General features: G+C 39.0%; 1 protein-coding gene across 1 annotated transcript; it reads right to left on the bottom strand.

The window, feature by feature from the left end:
* Positions 1 to 7,150: 7,150 nt before the first annotated feature.
* Positions 7,151 to 9,560, bottom strand: LOC103508955 (poly(U)-specific endoribonuclease-B). Its single transcript, XM_008473543.2, has 5 exons — positions 9,367 to 9,560; positions 8,889 to 8,960; positions 8,083 to 8,279; positions 7,351 to 7,769; positions 7,151 to 7,192 (listed from the first exon to the last, which is right to left on the bottom strand). Exons 1-4 carry the CDS (start codon positions 9,557 to 9,559, stop codon positions 7,446 to 7,448), a joined length of 786 nt encoding a protein of 261 aa, XP_008471765.1. The 5' UTR covers position 9,560; the 3' UTR covers positions 7,151 to 7,192; positions 7,351 to 7,445.
* Positions 9,561 to 24,018: the final 14,458 nt, after the last annotated feature.

The following is a 24,018-nucleotide window of genomic DNA, read 5'->3' as shown; positions in this document are numbered from 1 at the left end:
AGAAAGAGAGAAGGGAAGAAAGTTGACAGTTGATTCAATGGAAATGTGGTGACAATATTGAATGTTGATGCAAAATTGAAATGTAGTGAACTTGAACAGGTTTGTCGTACATTTACCTCGATCATTCAATTTTGTTAATCCAGATCCCAAGGTGGCGTGTAAGTCAAGCAAAAAGTCTTAATTGAGAAAGAGAGAAGGGAAGAAAGTTGACAGTTGATTGAATGGAAATGTGGTGACAATATTGAAAGTTGATGCAAAATTGAAATGTAGTGAACTTGAACAGGTTTGTCGTACATTTACCTCGATCATTCAATCAAATATGTTCCATGAGTCCTATGAGATAACAAGTAACAACAAACGTCAAAATCTGTGGAAAGCAAAAGAGGATTTTTTTTAAAGAAGGTAGGTACATCATGCATTCACGTTCAGTTAGGTACCTATAATTAGGTATTCAATCTCATTACCAAAGACCAAAGTTTTAAACGGTGATTCCCCTTCGGTAAGTAGACCATGGGGGTAGCAGGCTAATAAGGAATCACATACATATTTATAAGTATACTCCTACCTAATAGGTACCTTTATGATGAAATCAATCAAATTGATGAGCCATTTATACCATTATCTGCATGTGGGTTCGATACTTAGATATAACTACCTACTTACCTAGGTACCTATCTACCTATGTATGTTCAGATCTGTGGGTGCTGAGTAATACAAAATTATCCAGGTAGGTACCTAGGTACTTACTCGAAGTTTAGTAAGTTCAGTTAGGTACAACCGAGAAGCCTAGTTCACAAGGCACTTACTACCTGTACCTAGGTATTAGATAGATTGTAGACGTTCTTACTAAAAACATCTACATATTTGCAGATTTTATAGTCTACCAACTCTCACACATTCTTCAATATGAGAAGATCTAGGTTCTACATTATAATATTGGAAAAAAAGAAGCTTACACTTAAACTGGATCCAATTCTTTCAACACTTTGCTGCCGGTGTTTTGCAAAAACCAGGAAGAGACACCTCAAGATGTTTATAAATATAAATAGGTATGTATTCTAAATACAAGGTTTATAGGTAGGTACACTTATACTAAATACCTACATGAATAAATACAACAAAATATAATTATAGATAGTAGGTATGTAGAAAAATCTATTAATACCCACAACCAATTTTGCTTAAAAACTTCTCACGTAGGCATTGTTAGTACTTAAATATGTATAGATATAGCATAGAGGTAGGTACTTAAAAGTACTTTACAGTGTCCATAGATAACGAAGGGCTCACAAATATACCTGCAGGACTTGGCTTTCCTTGTTTTAGTGAACAGACAAGTGGTCCAGAGTTCTTACAGCTAGAGAAGATATAGATAGATATTAGGATAAGCGATCAATCATTACCAGAGAAGTTCAGAATATGGCACTTATTTTTCCAAAATATGGCACTAAAAAACATGGCAATATGGCACATGAATGTCAACTCCCCTTGGGCTAAACAATGGTATATTTGCTGAAAACAATTCAATATCTGACAGCAAAATATTGGCATGATCGCAATTGTGCAATAAAATGGTATAGGCAGGTCTGTACTTATAGCCTCCAAGCCTTTTTGAGGTATAGAATAGAATAGGATATACCCTGCTTATACTGCCAGAATGAGACTGAAAAGTCCCTTTAGTCCCACAGTCTAAACCCGCTCGATATAGGCACCTCTTTTAACATATTATTATCCAGATAACATCGAGTTGAAACTTCGATTTCCCTCCGCTCGATCAGGTGGCTCCCTGCATCTGCCAAAGGAGAATACCTTGTAGATGATTTCTGCGTGAAATATCTGCGATTTCCCATCGTGTGGAACATGCTCTGCATGCCAAGACGGTAAGTTTCTTGAGCAGGCAATACGTGTTAATGGCACATATTTTGGGAAAATATGGCATTTATTTTTTCAAAACATGGCAAAATAAGCGATTTTTTAAAGAATCAGAGGCAACTGTTTCACATTTTTCCTTGAAACGTCAAATAAAAACTGAATTTTTAACCTTTGAAAATAATTTTTCTCTGTTTTGACTTCAGATTTGGATTTTTGAGGACTTTTTACGTAGGAATTTATGTACCTTTCATGCTAAATGTTTCACCAAATGCATAACCACTATTTGTGTACGATTCTTTCGAAATCATTGTTCTTAAAGTTTTATATTTTTCCCTAAAATTCCTTGAAATATGGGAAATGTATGGCAAAATAAGGCTTGAGTCACCTTGCTGTAAGCTTACAGGGTTTCATAAATCATGGAAAACTTCAATCAAAAGAATCAAATCATGAATAATTTGACTTAAAGCAGCACCTTTTCACTTCTTGGATATGACGAAATTGATAAGTGCCTCCTTTGCAACCAATTACCATTTTTCAGAATTTTCTATTACCTAGGTGCTGGGTGTTTACAAGAAAGTACCTATACCCAAATTACCCATTTGAAAGACTAAAGAGCAGAATTATAGTGTGAATCTTCTGTCGATATTTGCCTAGTATAGTCAGACACCCTCATTACGTAACGATTAAAAGTACCACCCTGTATTGGACTGTCTTTGGCACAGTGTGATTATTACTCCTAACCAGACCACTTTCAGGGTCGCCAACACAGGTAAAACCACCCCCGGGCAACCACCTGTCAAGTCAAAGCGAAATATTTCAATGTTCAAATCACAAAGAGAGAAAAACGATGAAGAAGAAGGAGAAGAACAGGAAAAAGAAGGTCGTGGGTTCGATTCCTACCCGGGGAACACTTCATCCTAAAGAGATAAGATTCATTCTCGGACTTCTTGTCCTCCTTCTCTCTTCGATTTTGAAACGATGGGATCTCCGTTGTTACAGATCCCTCTGTCAAACTTCCTGGGAGTTAATAAGTTATTATCTATTATCCATACATTTACACCTCCATCTAAGTACAGTCATTTTGGTAGAAGGACCTATTTACTATCGTATGAATCACGTTATTCCTTTAGCAGGCAGTACTCCACTTTATCAGCGGAGTTGGTTATGCAAAAAACCGGTATCTTCATCCTAAAGAGATAAGATTCATTCTCGGACTTCTTGTCCTCCTTCTCTCTTCGATTTTGAAACGATGGGATCTCCGTTGTTACAGGTTACAGATCCCTCTGTCAAACTTCCTGGGAGTTAATAAGTTATTATCTACTATCCCATACATTTACACCTCCATCTACCAAAGTACAGTCAACCGGTATCATATAAATCAACGGAGCTCGGATCTATTATTTAGTTTGGTTCAAAGTGTAACGCGATTCAAAATGGTTTAATTTTATGGATCCAAAGAATTATCTAAGATGTACGGAGATAATGAGGGGTCTTCGGTCATTCAAGAAGACAGGAAATCAGACTATTATGATTATTTGCCACTCACCCTCAGACCGCGGTTTGAACGTGTGTGGCGGAAAAAACTTGAAACCTAGGCCTTCGGTTTTGAAGGCTTAGAGGCCCAATTTCCAAAATTTGGACAATATTGGACACTGAGTCTTTATGACTACAAGATACATATAGTGTCAAGCTTCCCGATATAGAGTTCAGTATTAGAGTGCCGGAACCCAGTCACCCGATTAGGCTGCCGGCACCTTAGTTTTTTTTCTCAGTGCGGCACCCTAGTTTTGTCTCAGGGAACGTCCCCCACCTTGGTCTTCCGACGCGACGCGCGACGAATCGCTGTTTGTGGAAGCGATGAACAACTGTCGTGTCTAAACGGGTGAAATGTACGCAAACGTCGCGTACAAGATGCATGTAACAACTCTAGAACTCAAAAGGATGAAGAACGAAAAGATCTTTCGAAAGACCGGCTCGAAGATCAAGTTGAGAGACATGATCGTATGTACCGGACTTGAGGAGTGAAACATGGGAGAATGGTTGTGAAACAGCACCAGAATGCATGGAGCAACCAAATGTAACAGTGAGTGACTCGATGACATTGTCTGGGATAAGAATGGGGTTTATGATTGGTCTTGTCAGTTTTGAGAAATATTTGGTTCTACTGTTAAGTACTAACATGGCGCAGAGTACGGGAGTTTCTATTCTGCTTTCAAAAACCCACTGTCATATGACATGGTCTAGCTATTAGTCTCATTATTAATGGAATAATGACACTAACTTGGTTGATGACAGCTCAAGTAGCTGATCTGTTCAATATGGTAGATCTCTGTGTAGCTTAACCTGGCTAGAGGTACATAATGCAGAAGTATTTAGAATTTCAAGGGACATCACAGAAATTGGTGTCCTCGGCTCCCCACCTTGCATAGAATCACAATTTAAACAGACGAAAAATAATGATCCAATTACGAGTACGTACCTAAATTTTAGCTAAACACTAGACTTTTTGAAGATAATCTTATGTAGTAGTCAACAGGTAGGTACCTGATCAAATTGGACAGCATTATCAAGAGTGACGTCATGGTCTTGTGCATCTTAGGTCACGGTCCTTTTTTCACATTTTTCAGTAATGCCATCATACTTACATAAGTTTCCTACTCATTGTGCAGCTACTAGCAGATGCCATTTAAATCCTAGTTAAATACAGACTTACAAAGGTATTCTAACTTCTAATACTCGTACATGTATAGGTACTAACATGATTTGTTTTCTTCTGTTTCAGATGGGCTCAATCCAGGAAACTCAGGTCCACCTAGGAGTCAAGTGAGTAATCTCCAGAATTTGAAATAATAAATTAAACTGTTCAATACAAAGTAGGAGGCCTAATAATTTTCTTGAAAGGGGATGGGGAGCTTTGAGCCGGGCACTCCCAGAATTATTACAAGCATCATGTACCTATGTATGTACCAGTGGCGTAGCGTCCATGTAGGGTGTGTATGGCGGCCATACACTCAAAAATTCCATTCAAATACCCTTAAATATTGACTTTGAATTATTATTGTATTCTTATTAGATAGATATTGTGATAGAAATTAGTGTCCGCCCTACACTTGGAGTTAGACCACGCTACGCCACTGGTATGTACCAATGTACATGATGCTTGTAATATGGGAGCGATTCATGGAAATTTCAATTTCTCTTCATTATTAATGAATTTATTTAATTTTGACATCCTTTGTAAATACTTTTTTACTTAAGTTATATATAAAATGGATACTACTTACGAGTAGGTTTTTATATCCCGACTCGGAGTTTCGTCTATTAAGAACAAGATATTGAGGAGTTCCAGTGACCTCATCAACTCATCATTATTAAAACTTTATGATTTAATACTACATCAAGGAGATAATAAGATAATACCGAGACTATATGAATAATGTAGTAGATTCCAGTGCTGAATATCGAGGTGCAGCATAAAATCTTCCCCATAAAGTCTAAAATTTACATATTTTGTAGTCTTCGTTATTTTCATCAGATACAGTCTAATTCCTCTTAATAGTCTGGCCGGGGGGAGACTTCTTTAAACAATAGCAAAGGTTGAGTGCGAAGGGCATCCACTCGTGAAATTTTTGTAGCTAAAACCAAATGTCAGCCCAAAGCAATCACCCTAGGACTGATTCAAAGGCTGACGAAAAACGCCGACCCCATCCGAACACGGGAAAAGGCGAGGAAGAAGACAGACTAATTGCATCCTTCTTTTCTTTCTCAAGAGTCTGTTCCTGCTGAGCTGAGATTTGTTTGTGCTGCATCCATCATTCCTGTCTTAATTTTAGAGGCTGTAAAAATTCATTATTTCGGACTCGATTGTTATAAATCTCGCCTAGTGGTTACCTTCCACTCAAGAGTAAATTTTATTATTAGGAAGGAAATCTCCCTTCTCTACTGCTGTTAATAAAATAATCAACAAGCACTTGTTTGATTTGTAACCTCGTTGGTTCGATGAGCATTGCTTTAAAAAAATACATGGAAATCTCCCTTCTCTACTGCTGTCAATAAAATAATCAACAAGCACTTGTTTGATTTGTAACCTCGTTGGTTCGATGAGCATTGCTTAAAAAAAATACACGGAAATCTCCCTTCTCTACTGCTGTCAATAAAATAATCAACAAGCACTTGTTTGATTTGTAACCTCGTTGGTTCGATGAGCATTGCTTTAAAAAAATACACGAGATACGTAAATTTGTATCAACAATTATCAACAACAATTCATGCCACTGATCCAAACACTGCAACTAAAATACTCGCGGTATTACGGAATCATTCAGCGAAACCGATAACTGACCTAGACCTTCTTTTTGCCTGGTGTAGCGTTCGAGTTGTCTTGACTCATTATTGGGGAGGTCCTACGTCAGACACCGTGAACGCCAGTTTTTTTTTCTGAGCAAACCTATTTGGGCAGGAGGATGTCAAATTTTTCTGAAAATTTAATGAGACCTGAGTCTCACAAGTAAAGAATGAATGACAGTTTGTGGGTTGAAAATCAGATTTTTTTACTTTCTATTACTAACGTATAGCGGAGCTATACCTACTAGTGATTATTTATTACTTTTCTTTTTGCCTGGTGTAGCGTTCGAGTTGTCTTGACTCATTATTGGGGAGGTCCTACGTCAGACACCGTGAACGCCAGTTTTTTTTTTTTTCTGAGCAAATTTTCTGGAAAGTGGGTAAAACTATACCTATTTGGGCAGGAGGATGTCAATTTTTTCTGAAAATTTAATGAGACCTGAGTCTCACAAGTAAAGAATGAATGACAGTTTGTGGGTTGAAAATCAGATTTTTTCACTTTCTATTACTAACGTATAGCGGAGCTATACCTACTAGTGATTATTTATTAATTTATTAACATAGGTAGTGTGGGTTGAAAATCAGATTTTTTTACTTTCTATTACTAACGTATAGCGGAGCTATACCTACTAGTGATTATTTATTAATTTACCTATTTACATAGGTAGATACGTGGGTTATTCTAATAATTATTCTTCTACCAGTGTCATTAAGTTGACATTCGATAATCAAAGATCGATAGAAGTCCTTTAGCATGATAAGAAGCCAAGAAGCCCCTGTGCTTCAAGGACATTTCTCATTAAGTTGACATTCGATAATCAAAGATCGATAGAAGTCCTTTAGCATGATAAGAAGCCAAGAAGCCCCTGTGCTTCAAGGACATTCCCCAGGACCGTCTTAATAGAAAGCAGCGAGGACATTTCCCAGGACCGTCTTAATAGAAAGCAGCCTCTCTGGCCAAGTGGTTAATACGATGGTTTCTCATCCAGAAGATACCCGTTGGATTACCGATACTGGTCGAACAATTTGACAAACTCAAAAAACGATTCGTCAAAACATGAAGACGGACTTGAGTCAAAACATGAACATAGACTTGGGTTCCCTCTGTCTGGTCGACACAGGTAGTTTGCGATGGTTTCTCATCCAGAAGATACCCGTTCGATTACCGATACTGGTCGAACAATTTGACAAACTCAAACGATTCGTCAAAACATGAACATAGACTTGGGTCAAAACATGAACATAGACTTGGGTTCCCTCTGTCTGGTCGACACAGGTAGTTTCGCCGTGGTTACGCTAAGGTTCCACGGCTGATAATCAAACACTGGGAACACGCTGCTAATATACCGCTGCTTCTTCACGTAGTACTCGAACGCCCGAACGACGACCTCGGATCCTCCGAGGCTGATTCGGCAACCGTCGGGATCATTCGTGCGATACATGATGCACAGGGTGTAGATGGCCATCTCTAGTTCTGGGCTGATGCCGAGAATGAAGCCGCCGATCCGTTGGCAACCCTGCCAGTCCAGGAACACGTTACACAAGAGGAAGGTCTGAAAGTAAACACATCATCAGCAAATAGAGTCAAGGAACTTTTCAGTTCCTATCTGTGGGATAGTCCAAACTCTGAGCAAGGCAATGTAGTGGATATTGAGCCCTTTGGTTGAACAGCATGAGGGATTCAGACCACACTACGACATAACCCTTCCACATAACCGATTTAGTGCGAAAACAATTTGCAATTTGGAATCAACTAGAAATCAATCTTTGGAATTAAACTGTGAGTACGAGTAGGCATTCTACTCCCTGGAGGAACTCTACTGAGATCAGACATTCTACTCAAGCACTCAGCTCGAACGGCCTTACCTTGGACGCATTATTCCCGATGGGTCTCCGGCGGGAATACCCGTGATAGGAGAGGCTCTTATTCAGACTCTCCAGGTAATGAAAGTAGAGCCAGTTGTGAAACCCGTACACCCTGGTTTCCGAGCCGTTTCGGCTAAGTTCGGCTAGGAACGTGTGCTCAAAGCCACACGAGGAGACGTGCTGAGTGCGGGCGTAATCTCTAGTTCTGGGCTGATGCCGAGAGTGAAGCCGCCGATCCGTTGGCAACCCTGCCAGTCCAGGAACACGTTACACAAGAGGAAGGTCTGAAAGCAAACGCACCACCAGCAATTAGACTTAAGAGACTTTCCAAACCCTTTCTGTGGGATAGTCTAAACTCAGAGCAAGGTAAATGAATGAATATTGACATATTGAGCCCTTTGGAAAGGCCGTGTTTAGGGGGTCCTAGCTTCATTTTTCTCCTTTACTGTAAAATTTGAACCATCCACCCCTCCCCCCTTACCAAACTACCACATGACTTGACTTGGAATTTGGCGCGAAAACAATTTTATTTGCAAATTTTGGAACTCTACTCAGACCAGACATTCAGCTCTCACATTCTAATCAGGTTATCAGCTCGAATGGCCTTACCTTGGACGCATTATTCCCGATGGGTCTCCGGCGGGAATACCCGTGATAGGAGAGGCTCTTATTCAGACTCTCCAGGTAATGAAAGTAGAGCCAGTTGTGAAACCCGTACACCCTGGTTTCCGAGCCGTTTCGGCTAAGCTCGGCTAGGAACGTGTGCTCAAAGCCACACGAGGAGACATGCTGAGTGCGGGCGTAGCGTTTGAACGGCTCAAACCACATGTTGGACAGATGCTCGAAATAGTCATCCAGGGAATCGGTTTTGAGATCACCTGATTGAGAAAGAAGGAAGTCTTGTTAGCTTGGTTAGTAGCGCGTCTGCCTTGTAAGGACAAGGCCGTGAGTTCGATTCCCGCCTAGGGTCAGGGAATCGGTTTTGAGATCACCTGATTGAGAAAGAAGGAAGCCTTGTTAGCTTGGTTAGTAGCGCGTCTGCCTTGTAAGGACAAGGCCGTGAGTTCGATTCCCGCCTAGGGCGGAATTCATCTGAAACAGATAAGGTTCGTTGTCAGAACGACTGGCTTTCTCCTATCCTGTCTTCCTTTTCTCCCTTCGATTTAGGGACGATGAGACCTTCACACTCTTCGTAGTTACAGTTCCCTTTATCAAAAAACTTCTCTAGAAAAAAGTTCTGTGCTCTGTTTCACTCTTCGCTCATCGATTATGAACCTGACGTACCTTTTTTCCTGAGGAACTTTTGTAGTCGCTTCATGACAGGCGTGTTGCAGACCTTGTTGAGGAACCGCTTCTTGAGTTTTCGCTTCCGGCGAGAGTTCATTTCGTACTTGTTAATGTCCGGCTCGAAGTGAGGAAACAGTTCAAGCAGAGCTCGCACGGTCGAAACATTGTACAGGGCTTTGTTCTTGAGCATGATCAATCTGAAATTGGCATTAGGCCAACCACTCACTACCAGGTAGACCTGACAGGTACGACTGAAAAGGTCCGTCTGTCAGCTCTACCTGATACCTGATGAGCACACACACTACCAGGTAGACCTCATCAGGTGTACCTGTCGTCAGGTCTACCTGATAGTGAGTGGCTGGCCTTAGGGTTAAATGCCTTCACTTATAACTTAGAACTCATTTCCTTCATTAACAGAAACTTGTATGTTTTCTGAAAAACCACTGGCGTATATTTCACTCCCCCCACCCTAGCCTTTAGGGGCCTGCAGGAACACACTCAGGGGCTCCCGAATACCATATTGTTATAAAATTTAGGTATGTCCAACAAACCGTTGTAACAAAAGTTTTATTACTTTAAATACAAATATAAATATTATTCTATTCTATATTCTATTCTATTCCATGTAGGAACATCCCTAATTCCCTACACGTAAATAGGTACATCTCTTTGTGAAGATATACTATGCTGTGGAGACCATGGCACCATGGGACCATGGTTGAGCGTTAACTCGAAGGTTTGGATGGACCATTTGGACAAAAAATTGTTTGATATCACGGGAGTATCCCATTCCAAGCATTTTCTTGCCCAAAAGATTGGCCTGGCCATCCAGAGAGGAAACGCTGCATAATATGATGCTTAATATATTACCCACATATTAAAGCTGTTGAGGGACTTGATGAAAGCTCAAACCCCTGTTGGGTACGTTTAGCAAGTTCATAAAATATCTGTTAAACAGCACCGAACAAAGGGTTGAATTCTCAATTCACGCGATTCTTCTCACTAATATAATACAATATACCTTAGATAATACTAGTACACAATTTGGTGACGTATTCGCGTAAACCATGATAACAAAATACCAAACTTAAAAGGTTCAGGAAAGTTGAGGACTATAAAGTCCCTAGACAAAAGTTAAAATGAAAATTTCAGAGTAAAACAGCTGTCATTTGGTTTCTTCCACGTAACAAGTACCAACATAGTTTTCTATAGTGACGTAAGAAATACACAATTTGGTGACGTATTCGCGTAAACCATGATAACAAAATACCAAACTTAAAAGGTTCAGGAAAGTTGAGGACTATAAAGTCCCTCGACAAAAGTCAAAATGAAAATTTCAGAGTAAAACAGCTGTCACTTTGTTCCACGTAACAAGTACCAACATAGTTGTCTATAGTGACGTAAGAAATACCATAGGAGTCCTACTGCGCAATATGGATAAATAGTGACAAGTAGTTACCCAACTTGTGAAATTTGTTAAAATTCTGAATATCCTACCTGTATTAGAAAGGGTATTGAACAATTAAACGATTTAAAAGCAAAAAGAAAGAAACGGGTGACGTATTCGCGTAAACCATGATAACAAAATACCAAACTTAAAAGGTTCAGGAAAGTTGAGGACTATAAAGTCCCTAGACAAAAGTCAAAATGAAAATTTCAGAGTAAAACAGCTGTCATTCGATTTCTTCCACGTAACAAGTACCAACATAGTTTTCTATAGTGACGTAAGAAATACCATAGGTAACCATAGGAGTCCTATTGCGCAATATGGATAAATAGTGACAAGTAGTTACCCAACTTGTGAAATTTGTTAAAATTCTGAATATCCTACCTGTATTAGAAACGGTATTGAACAATTAAACAATTTAAAAGCAAAAAGAAAGAAACGAAAATGACCAAACCAAACGGATATAGCTCGAATATTTCTCGAAATTGATAAACTTTAATCTAAAACTACACAACACAGGATAATTAAAATTTAGAACCAAAGGAAAAGTTCCTGAATATTTCTCGAAATTGATAAACTTTAATCTAAAACTACACAACACAGGATAATTAAAATTTAGAACCAAAGGAAAAGTTCCTGTACGTACATACAATTAAAATTCTTACCTTAATCACCAACTACTTGAAAGGACAATGATTGCCACCAGGAAAAACACTAATAAAATTACATTAGATATCCTTTAACTTTAATTGATTTCGCAATTTAATATTTATTTCGCAATACTTTCAGATAATGATGAGCACTTAGAAAATTTTAAAACAATTAAGAAATATTATTTTGGAAATTGAAAATTAATTAGGCCTTATGATCCTCTGCTGGCACTGAGCTGAACTGATTATCCAACCAGAGGAGCAATCAAAAGACAAACGATCTCACGAATTTGAGAGATATCTCTCAGATGATTTGGTGCCAATGCGAAATAGTTTTTACTTGCGAACGCGATGAAAGAGCTGTCTATGAAAACGCTTTGGTGAAGTAAAAACGGGTGCCACAAAACTTCAGAAGAAAGATGAAATCGATGAAGAGTGTGTAATTGAAAATGGTGAGGTAATAAAGCTAACAGACCAAAGATTAATTTTTCGTTTCTTGGCGTAGCTGCCCGGCACCAGGAATGTATTGACTTATTTGGCTTGTTACTCCTGATAGGCGAAGGTGACACATAATAATTATAGTTGACATAAGATAAGAGTCAGTTAGTGAGGTCATGTAGATTTTGAGAGCTGGGTTCAAAGGTTCAACAGAACTGATTCAAACATGCCCTATAGTTATAACTCCCAAGTATTTATGGAAAATGTAAACAATGTCTCAAATTTTATTCCAACAAAAGTACCTACCTGAATTACCTAAATGGGACATTAGATGTAGCTGACTAATGTAGGCTAAAATCAGCCAATTGTGAGTGGGTTGAAATCCTAGCTGAAATGGCTATCAATCTGGTTTGATCTTAGCTTTTACAAAGCCGACATATTTGTTCCACTCAAACGTGTCTAGAGCATAAAGTTCTTCCGTGAGGTCACGCAGTTCTTGGTTTGAGGTCGATTTACCACGGTCCGGGACGTAGTAGCTGCATTGGACGTGTTCCATATGATCTGTGAAGAGTGTAAGTAGGGTTGGATTTGATTGGATCAAAACTCAAAATCAAAAGACTCTGAAGCTACACTGAGGGGGAAAAAAAAAAATGTGACAGGGTGCCACAAGTTTAGGGTGGAAGAACTCCATTATTGGGTTACTTCCCCTGATTTAGGCTGTTGGAATGCTATATTTTACTACAAGTTTAGGGTGGAAGAACTCTATTATTGGGTTACTTCCCCTGATTTAGGCTGTTGGAATGCTATATTTTAGTGTCCAGCTTCCCGATATATAAAGTTCAATATTAGGGTGCCAGAACCCAGTCACCAGATTGGGCTTCCGGCACCCTAGTTTTTTAGCCCGTCCTTCCTTTTTCTCAGTGTATTAGTAAAATTGAGTTCAAACGAATTTCTTTATATCAAAATTCAGATCTACAGCTACAGATTCTGAAAGCAACTTTCTGAAATTCATGATTTACATAAGGTCAAGAGGTATGATCCAAACATTGCATCACGGTACTGATTCCACTAGGAATTGGCGCAATAGAACATCGCCCCTATCACAACGAACAGTTAAAAGGGGTAACTTCCGAATTTGGAATGCTATATTTTACTGTCCAGCTTCCCGATATATAAAGTTCAATATTAGGGTGCCAGAACCCAGTCACCAGATTGGGCTTCCGACACCCTAGTTTTTTAGCCCGTCCTTCCTTTTTCTCAGTGTATGAGTAAAATTGAGTTCAAACGAATTTCTTTATATCAAAATTCAGATCTACAGCTACAGATTCTGAAAGCAACTTTCTGAAATTTACGATTTACATAAAGTCAAGAGGTATGATCCAAACATTGCATCACGGTACTGATTCCACTAGGAATGGGCGCAATAGAACATCGCTCCCATCACAACGAACAGTTAAAAAGGGGTAACTTCCGAATAGGGCTTCCGGCACCCTAGTTTTTTAGCCCGTCCTTCCTTTTTCTCAGTGTATTAGTAAAATTGAGTTCAAACGAATTTCTTTATATCAAGATTCAGATCTACAGCTACAGATTCTGAAAGCAACTTTCTGAAATTCACGATTTACATAAAGTCAAGAGGTATGATCCAAACATTCTATCACGGTACTGATTCCACTAGGAATTGGCGCAATAGAACATCGCCCCTATCACAACGAACAGTTAAAAGGAGTAACTTCCGAAAATCTTGCACAAACTCACACAGGATCGCCATCGTCAGAAACCATGGCAGCAAAGATTGGAGACTCGGCATTCTTCTTTCGCCATCAAGTTCCTTCCATGGTGACAGTGTATGAGTTTGTCACAATATTGACTTCTAAACTGATGTTTACCAATAAACTGATGACTTGACCTGATTGCAAACAGCTGTCTTCGGAACTTCGGTGGTCAACTTCATTGATGACGTCATCAGGAATAGAAAATAAAATGGAAAAATACCGCTTCAGGTGATGGATTATACTATTGCGAATGAATTTCAACAATACCCTAGGTCTATGTATGTAGGTAACTATTTGGGTTTTCTGATGGGATAATGTTCGTTCTCGGAACGGCTGGCTTTTTCCTATCCTGTCTTCCTTCTCTCTTCGATTTCGGACGATATAACATATCTAGCGGATGCAACGATCTAAACGGTGGATACGAATTTATAATCGGTGCCGAAATGGGTTTTGTTTACTAGAATGAAAATTGGTCAGTAAAACAAACAACCCACGACACAGACTACAAACTCAAATTCAGGGAAGAAAATTACTTAAAATAAGCAATGAAAATTGAAAAAACAGTTTATTATGAAATGCCAAATTTTGGAGATACTTGTCCGTTGACTCCATCATCTAGGCAAAAATTAACGTTGCAAAAAGCTCGTACCGTCATGTTATTAGAAATCACTTGCTCCTACCTATCATACCAAATGACACGATTATCTAATGAGTCTATAGTGACATTAATGACCAAAAATAAATCTAATCCCTAATGACCAATGTAATAAATACCTACATAAATAGCAATACCTTCTACAATAAGCAAGAATAGGGGAAAGAGGGATTAATACAAACTATTCCTTTTGTTACTTTTTCCAGGCATGTTGGGCTCGGGTAACTTCGGTGTCATTCGTGGCGGTACGTACTACACCGAGGACAGAGACTCTGAAGGAGAGTATGCCTTGGACTCAGACCTGCTACCGTTCTACGATGGCAATGGACACGGCAGACCTCCCTTCTTCCGAGGCAATCCGAAACCTTTGTACAAAAACGGAGGTAATTTAATTGTTTTTTACAAAGCTTATGGTACCTGAGATCAATCAATGTGATTTCTCAATTTTTAGCCTTAAGATACCATGTTATTTACTTACAGCGTGTATTACACGATGCGCATTTCGATCATTGGATCATCATCAGGTGGGTAGGTATGTCAATGTTTTACGAAACACTAACGAAAAAGCACGTATATCGGTAACATTTAACACTTAAACACGGGAAATAAAATAAAAAGCTGGTGATTCGAACCATTGTCAAAGTCGACTGAATTTTAGAAACCTTTGTACAAAAACGGAGGTAATGTTATTGTTTTTTACAAAGCTTATGGTACCTGAGATCAATCAATGTGATTTCTCAACTTTCAGCCTTAAGATACCATGTTATTTACTTACAGTATGTATTACACGATGCGCATTTCGATCATTGGATCATCATCAGGTAGGTATGTCAATATTTTACGAAACACTAACGAAAAAGCACGTATATCGGTAACATTTAACACTTAAAACACGGGAAATGAAATACAAAGTTGGTGATTCGAACCATTGTCAAAGTCGACTGAATTTTGCGGTTATTGTTTTTCTTTTTCCAGGTAACTTCTTCGAGAACTTCCGAGATTTCGCCGACATTACGCCACCCACGAAATCCTTCTCTGAATTCTATGTGGTGTATGTGAACAAGAACGCCACTGGGCGGAATGCAAGTGAGGCGAGGATCATAGGACCTAACGACGGAGAGGCTATCCCTCTGGATGATGAAGATTACGAGGAACCAGCCGAGTCCCAGTCCGTCAAACGAGGCCCTAAGAACATCCTTGAGCAACTAGCCATCATCGATCAAACCAATCAAGAAGAGAAGGACGCGTCCGTCAAGTCCAAAAACCCAGATTATATTTATTTTTGGTGGTTTTGCATGATGATGCACCTTCTTATCTATTTCTACTCGGTATTTTGATTGACGTTTTTATTTTTATCAATGTCAACCAATGTTCGGCCTTTCCCCCCACATTTAGACCTTACATGGGAATACAGTGATAGTATTGAAATAACCGTTTGGAAATCAAAGTTCAAAGGGTACAAGTAGATTAATTAGAACCTCTCTTCCAAACGTCAGATTGAATAATGATTTTTAGAACCAAGTTGACCAAATGAAATTAACTTCCTAAAGAAGTTAAAACTATTAATAGGTAAAAATAAAACTGACCTATAACCGGACATAGGTAGGTGAACTGAATAAAAAGGAAACGACAAAAACCCAGATTATATTTATTTTTGGTGGTTTTGCATGATGATGCACCTTCTTATCTATTTCTACTCGGTATTTTGATTGACGTTTTATTTTTATCAATGTCAACCAATGTTCGGCCTTTCCCTCCACATTTAGACCTTACATGGGAATACAGTGATAATATTGAAATAACCGTTTGGAAACCAAAGTTCAAAGGGTAGTAATATTTCTCGAGTGGCTTTTGAAGATGCAAACAGGTAGGTAATTAGGTATGTTTTTTCTCCCGCAAATATGTAGACTTGTAGAGCGTTTTTTTGTCTTGTAGGTATTGTCATGAAATCACCATCTTCTCAAAACTTGTATGACACACAAAAAACCTTGACCCGAATGTTTTACAAGCAGAAAGTACTTTGTAACGACGAGGATAACCTTTTAATCTGTCTTGTAGGTATTGTCATGAAATCACCATCTTCTCAAAACTTGTATGACACACAAAAAACCTTGACCCGAATGTTTTACAAGCAGAAATTACTTTGTAACGATGAGGATAACCTTTTAATCTGTTCGACTTCGAATTGAATGATGTACAATAGGTAGATATGAATATCATTACTTTACTTAACTTCAGCTCATCCGTTTGAAAGTGCCTTTTTATTGGTCCAACGTTACCGTATAACTTCGAAGGTTTCTACGTTTCTAGTTCAACCCTAAATTTTCAGCAAGCTACCCGTTGGTTATACCCCTAATCACATAAACCTCATCCAGTGTGATTAGGGCCGGGAAAAGCCAGCAGCACGTGATTTCCCATATGATTACCCATCCGTATACGAACCACGCGCAACGTTGCTTAACTTCAGTGAACAATGGGGAACTGGTGGATTCAACGTGTTATCGACAATGACCAGGAACAAGCCCCGATTTGCGTCAGGATCCAATGAAAACTGGCAGGTATAGGTAGTAGTCAACGCCACAAATACCAATCCTATGAGGTACCTACCTACCTAACTATCTAAGGTGTATTTTCCTTTCGGAAAACTTGACCACTGACTACTGGAACAATGACCACAGCTCCATTCACCCAAGATGCTTCTTTAAGGAATGATGGACAATGACCAGGAACAAGCCCCGGTTTGCGTCAGGATCTAATGGAAACTGGCAGGTGTATATGTATAGGTAGTTTTTTTCCATCACCACAAATACCAATCCTGTACCTTACCTACCTAGGGTGTATTTTCCTTTTGGGAAACTTGACCACTGACTACTGGAACATTGACCACAGCTCCATTCAGTTTCAATTGGAACAGTGATCAATATTCCAGTGGTCGGTTTTCCGAAAGGAACCTTTACTCAATTACAACATTTTATAGCGCCCGGTAATTTATGCAGAGATTTAGGTGATGCTAAGGTTTTATCGTACCTAAATCGGAGAGAGAAGGAATACAGGATAGGAGAAAGCCAGCCGTTCGGGATAAAATCCGCCCCGGGTGGGAGTTGAACCCGCGGCCTAGCGCTTACAAGACAGACGCTCTTCTAACCAAGCCAACTAGGCTGGCACACTCTACTTTTGCTACCGTCGTATCTACATTCACCTAAAACTCCCATAATCTATATCCATGTAGGAACATCCCTACTTCCCTACACGTAAATAGGTACATCTCTTTGTGAAGATATAAAATGCTGTGGAGACCATGGGACCATGGCTGAGCGTTGACTCGAGGTTTGGATGGACCATTTGGACAAGAAATTGTTTGATATCACGGGAGTATCCCGTTCCAAGCATGCATTTTCTTGCTCAAAAGATTGGTCTGGCCATCCAGAGAGGAAACACTGCATAATATGATGCTTAATAATATATTACCCACATTTTAAGGCTGTTGAGGGACTTGATGAAAGCTCAAACCCCTGTTGGGTACGTTTAGCAAGTTCATAAATATCTGTTAAACAGCACCGAACAAAGGGTTGAATTCTCAACTCACGCGATTCTTCTCACTAATATATATATACCTAACCCTTCGTTTGATTTTCAGACTGCTCGAACCCACCCACCCGGACCAGACCACCCCCTGAGGCGATCTTCCACCGCTGATGTCTCTCCGGACGCTCAACGCTACTTCCCCTCCTTCTCTCAGATCTTTGACGACGGGCCCTCCTCGTTTATCAACTCGCGGCCCCCGCCCAGCTACTACGACGACTCCATATTTCGGCCCTCTTTCCGGACGCAAGAATTCAACGGCAACAGTTTCGGCCTGAATAATAATAATCGGGAACAGCGGGAGTCATTTGTTCCCTCTGTGCCGGCGCCCAGTAAAGAAGTGGGTGAGTGTTGTGAGGTTACTGTTTGTGCAGTGACACGAGAGGAACGAAGATAATGTTTCTGGGAGTCAACCTTCGCCCAGCTACTACGACGACTCCATATTTCGGCCCTCTTTCCGGACGCAAGAATTCAACGGCAACAGTTTCGGCCTGAATAATAATAACCGGGAACAGCGGGAGTCATTTGTTCCCTCTGTGCCGGCGCCGAGTAAAGAAGTGGGTGAGTATTGTGAGGTTACTGTTTGTGCAGTGACACGAGAGGAACGAAGATAATGTTTCTGGGAGTCAACCTTCGTGGCCAAGTGGGTATCACACTAGGCTTGCACGCAGGAGGCCCGGGTTCGATTCCCGGCGGGGCCGAGGTTTTTTCGGCTCTGTGCTTGGAGTCCGGGGTGCACTCAGCCTCGTGAGGACAGTTGAGTAGCTACTTTAATCGAGTAGCGAATAGTGGTGGCATTACCAGTGTAAAAAGATTATTGAAATCCAACTATCCATCTAACAGCACCGAATAGGTATCGATCTAACACGGGAAATGGTGATAAACATTGCTACAATAATTCCTATCCTTTATGCAAGGCACATTGTATAATTACAAATTTACAAGGCAGTCATGAGATTTGACTGAGACTAATGAGAGTTCTGGTGGGAAAAATAATAATTATTACTTGGTAGGTATGTAGATGTAGGTACCTATGCATGCATACCGATTTGAACAAAATTGGACCTTGATTCCTCGATAATAGCCAAGGTCGTCATGAAAAAGGAATGTGGTAGGTACGTGTCATGTTATTAGAAATCACTTGCTCCTACCTATCATACCAAATGACACGATTATCTAATGAGTCTATAGTGACATTAATGACCAAAAGTAAATCTAATCCCTAATGACCAATGTAATAAATACCTAGGTACATAAATAACAATACCTTCTACAATAAGCAAGAATAGGGGGACCATGGCTGAGCGTTGACTCGAGGTTTGGATGGACCATTTGGACAAGAAATTGTTTGATATCACGGGAGTATCCCGTTCCAAGCATTTTCTTGCTCAAAAGATTGGCCTGGCCATTAATAAAAGTTGTACCCCTTTGGTGGGTACGTTTAGTATTTTCAGAAAGTAACTACTGAAACGACACCAGAAGGGTGGACAAAATTGATAGTGGCTGAAAAAGACATGATGAATTCAATGTTAGATAGGTACTCCTAAATCCAAAATTTCTGCAACATTATTGAGATCGCCTTCAGTTTGGAGAACGAATCAAGATTGTACCCCCTGCTGGGCACGTTTAGTATTTTAGTGAATGATAACTACTAAAACGTTACCAGAAGGGTGGACGAAATTGATTTTGATATAGGGACTGGCTGGGTTGAAATCTATGGAAACACCTGTGTTATCACACCATTATCCGAATTGAGGGGAGTACCTGAAGAGTTAATAAAAGTTGTACCCCTTTGGTGGGTACGTTTAGTATTTTCAGAAAGTAACTACTGAAACGACACCAGAAGCGTGGACAAAATTGATAGTGGCTGAAAAAGACATGATGAATTCAATGTTAGATAGGTACTCCTGAATCCAAAATTTCTGCAACATTATTGAGATCGCCTTCAGTCTGGAGAACGAATGAAGATTGTACCCCCTGCTGGGCACGTTTAGTATTTTGATAAAAATAACTACTGAAACGATACCAGAAGGGTGGACAAAGATAAAACTTGATATTGTTTGGCAAAATAATGGTGCGTGTGACACTCACAAAATCACGAGCAGGTCAAAATACATATGGGCAGAAGAGAAAAAAGATGAATTCAGGGAGAAAATAAACCAACAGCACTGGCCTGAAGATGAAAAAGAAGTGTATTAAGAAAAAAATCAAAGTTGTACCCCCTTGCTGGGCACGTTTAGTATTTTTGTAAATGATAACTACTGAAACGATGCCAGAAGGGTGGACAAAATTGATTGTAGATTGTAAGTGCATGATGAACTACTGCGAAAAGAAACATCACCTAAAACTCCCATAATCTATAATATCCATGTAGGAACATCCCTACTTCCCTACATCTCTTTGTGAAGATATAAAATGCTGTGGAAGTTTGGGGAAAAAAATCAAAGTTGTACCCCCTTGCTGGGCACGTTTAGTACTTTGTTAAATGATAACTACTGAAACGATGCCAGAAGGGTGGACAGGATTGATTGTAGATTGTAAGTGCATGATGAACTACTGCGAAAAGAAACATCACCTAAAACTCCCATAATCTATATCCATGTAGGAACATCCCTACTTCCCTACACGTAAATAGGTACATCTCTTTGTGAAGATATAATATGCTGTGGAGACCATGGGACCATGGCTGAGCGTTGACTTGAAGGTTTGGATGGACCATTTGGACAAAAAATTGTTTGATATCACGGGAGTATCCCATTCCAAGCATTTTCTTGCCCAAAAGATTGGCCTGGCCATCCAGAGAGGAAACGCTGCATAATATGATGCTTAATATATTACCCACATATTAAAGCTGTTGAGGGACTTGATGAAAGCTCAAACCCCTGTTGGGTACGTTTAGCAAGTTCATAAAATATCTGTTAAACAGCACCGAACAAAGGGTTGAATTCTCAATTCACGCGATTCTTCTCACTAATATAATACAATATACCTTAGATAATACTAGTACACAATTTGGTGACGTATTCGCGTAAACCATGATAACAAAATACCAAACTTAAAAGGTTCAGGAAAGTTGAGGACTATAAAGTCCCTAGACAAAAGTCAAAATGAAAATTTCAGAGTAAAACAGCTGTCATTCGATTTCTTCCACGTAACAAGTACCAACATAGTTTTCTATAGTGACGTAAGAAATACCATAGGAGTCCTATTGCGCAATATGGATAAATAGTGACAAGTAGTTACCCAACTTGTGAAATTTGTTAAAATTCTGAATATCCTACCTGTATTAGAAACGGTATTGAACAATTAAACAATTTAAAAGCAAAAAGAAAGAAACGAAAATGACCAAACCAAACGGATATAGCTCGAATATTTCTCGAAATTGATAAACTTTAATCTAAAACTACACAACACAGGATAATTAAAATTTAGAACCAAAGGAAAAGTTCCTGTACATACAATTAAAATTCTTACCTTAATCACCAACTACTTGAAAGGACAATGATTGCCACCAGGAAAAACACTAATAAAATTACATTAGATATCCTTTAACTTTAATTGATTTCGCAATTTAATATTTATTTCGCAATACTTTCAGATAATGATGAGCACTTAAAATTTTTTAAAACAATTAAGAAATATTATTTTGGAAATTAATTAGAACCTCTCTTCCAAACGTCAGATTGAATAATGATTTTTAGAACCAAGTTGACCAAATGAAATTAACTTCCTAAAGAAGTTAAAACTATTAATAGGTAAAAATAAAACTGACCTATAACCGGACATAGGTAGGTGAACTGAATAAAAAGGAAACGACAAAAACCCAGATTATATTTATTTTTGGTGGTTTTGCATTGATGATGCACCTTCTTATCTATTTCTACTCGGTATTTTGATTGACGTTTTTATTTTTATCAATGTCAACCAATGTTCGGCCTTTCCCCCCACATTTAGACCTTACATGGGAATACAGTGATAATATTGAAATAACCGTTTGGAAATCAAAGTTCAAAGGGTACAAGTAATAGGTATTTCTTGAGTGGCTTTTGAAGATGTAAATAGGTAGGTAATTAGGTATGTTTTTTCTCCCGCAAATACTTATGTAGACTTGTAGAGCGTTGTTTTTGTCTTGTAGGTATTGTCATAAAGTCACCATTTTCTCAAAACTTGTATGAAACACCAAAAAACCTCGACCCGATTTTTGCAAGCAGAAAGTACCTTGTAACGATCAGGATTGCCGTTTAATCTGTTCGAATGAAATAATTTACAATAGGTAGATAATAGATAGGTGTAGATATCATTACTTTCATAAAGTCACCATTTTCTCAAAACTTGTATGAAACACCAAAAAACCTCGACCCGATTTTTGCAAGCAGAAAGTACCTTGTAACGATGAGGATTGCCGTTTAATCTGCTCGCATTAAATAATTTACAATAGGTAGATAATAGATAGGTATAGATATCATTACTATACTTAACTTCATCTTAAATTCCGTTTGAAAGTGCTTTTTTTCCAGCGCGAATGACATGTTTTAACACATAGTTAAAGCGCCTAACCGAAAAAAGCCACTCACGATGAGTTTTATCGCATGCGATGATCGCATCAGTCCATCTGATCTCATCGTGAGTGAGGATATTCACAAACCTGTAGTAGGTTTTAGCATGTAGGTTTTAGTATTTCTGAGAAAATGGTAATTATTCAGAATCCATGACAGTGAAAAAGAAAGCTCTTTTTTGTGGGGCTGGTGCGGTTAACTTAAACCTATAATAACTTAATAACACTGTGCACTGCTCAAATTGTGAAAGCTTTTTTTCGTGTTTAACCTAACCGTATAATGACACTGGTCACCGCTCATTCGTAATATTTCCTTTTTGTAGCAATTTTTCATAGACATGACTTCTGAACAAGTACCCTTGAGGGTAATTTTATTAGAAGGTAATTATTAAGACCTTGGTCAAATTTCATTCCTCTAGCATAGCATTGCTGGGTTACAATAAGTACATAGGTACTATATCTAGTTTGTAGATGGCTACTATTCCTGTTTTGTCTTTAATTATAGCGTCCCAATTTGGTACCTACTACTTATTTCGAGGTCATTATAAGAGTTTGCAGGTCCCTATTCCAGAGAAAGCGGGATACAAGCTTGTAAATTCACATTTCAGGTAGAATATTGTCAATTGTCATTATTTTTTTGTGTGTTTCCAAGATGCTTCTTTAAGGAATGATGGACAATGACCAGGAACAAGCCCCGGTTTGCGTCAGGATCTAATGGAAACTGGCAGGTGTATAGGTATGTACAGGTAGTTTTTTTTTTCATTGCCACAAATACCAATCCTGTACCTTACTTACCTAGGGTGTATTTTCCTTTTGGGAAACTTGACCACTGACTACTGGAACATTGACCACAGCTCCATTCAGTTTCAGTTGGAACAGTGATCAATATTCCTGTGGTCGGTTTTCCGAAAGGAACCTTCACTCAATTACAACATTTTATAGCGCCCGGTAATTTATGCAGAGATTTAGGTGATGCTAAGGTTTTATCGTACCGAAATCGGAGAGAGAAGGAATACAGGATAGGAGAAAGCCAGCCGTTCGGGATAAAATCCGCCCCGGGTGGGAGTTGAACCCGCGGCCTAGCGCTTACAAGACAGACGCTCTTCTAACCAAGCTAACTAGGCTGGCACACTCTACTTTTGCTACCGTCGTATCAACATAGTTCGATCATCATTAGGTCTCAAAACTCAACTAAAAATATCCATGTAAAAAGGAATGAACTATTTTTGCATGTTAGAAGAATATCAGAGGGAAAAAATTGAAGAAATTAGGTTTGCAAAAGAACAAACACAATATGGAATAGAACGCCCTGAAGGCTTTTGGAACTATTTCGAAATCTGCAAAGGGGAAATCTAAACCATTGATGCACAGCGCTTCTCAAATGAACAAAATTCCTGAAGTGAGATTTTTTTTTTTTTTTTTAGGGTTCAACAGTTTAAGGGCAGTGTATAACGCCTAGATCTTTAATGACGGGAGTTTTACCCATTATTCGGTGACAAGCTAACCGCCTAATCACATTATCCTCACCCAGACTGAGTGGGGGCGGAAAA

Source organism: Diaphorina citri, unplaced genomic scaffold (assembly GCF_000475195.1).
Source record: "Diaphorina citri unplaced genomic scaffold, Diaci psyllid genome assembly version 1.1 scaffold452, whole genome shotgun sequence".
NCBI lineage: Eukaryota > Metazoa > Arthropoda > Insecta > Hemiptera > Psyllidae > Diaphorina > Diaphorina citri.
The sequence above is the reverse complement of the archived record's forward strand: the minus strand, read 5'-3'. Positions and strand labels throughout refer to the sequence as shown.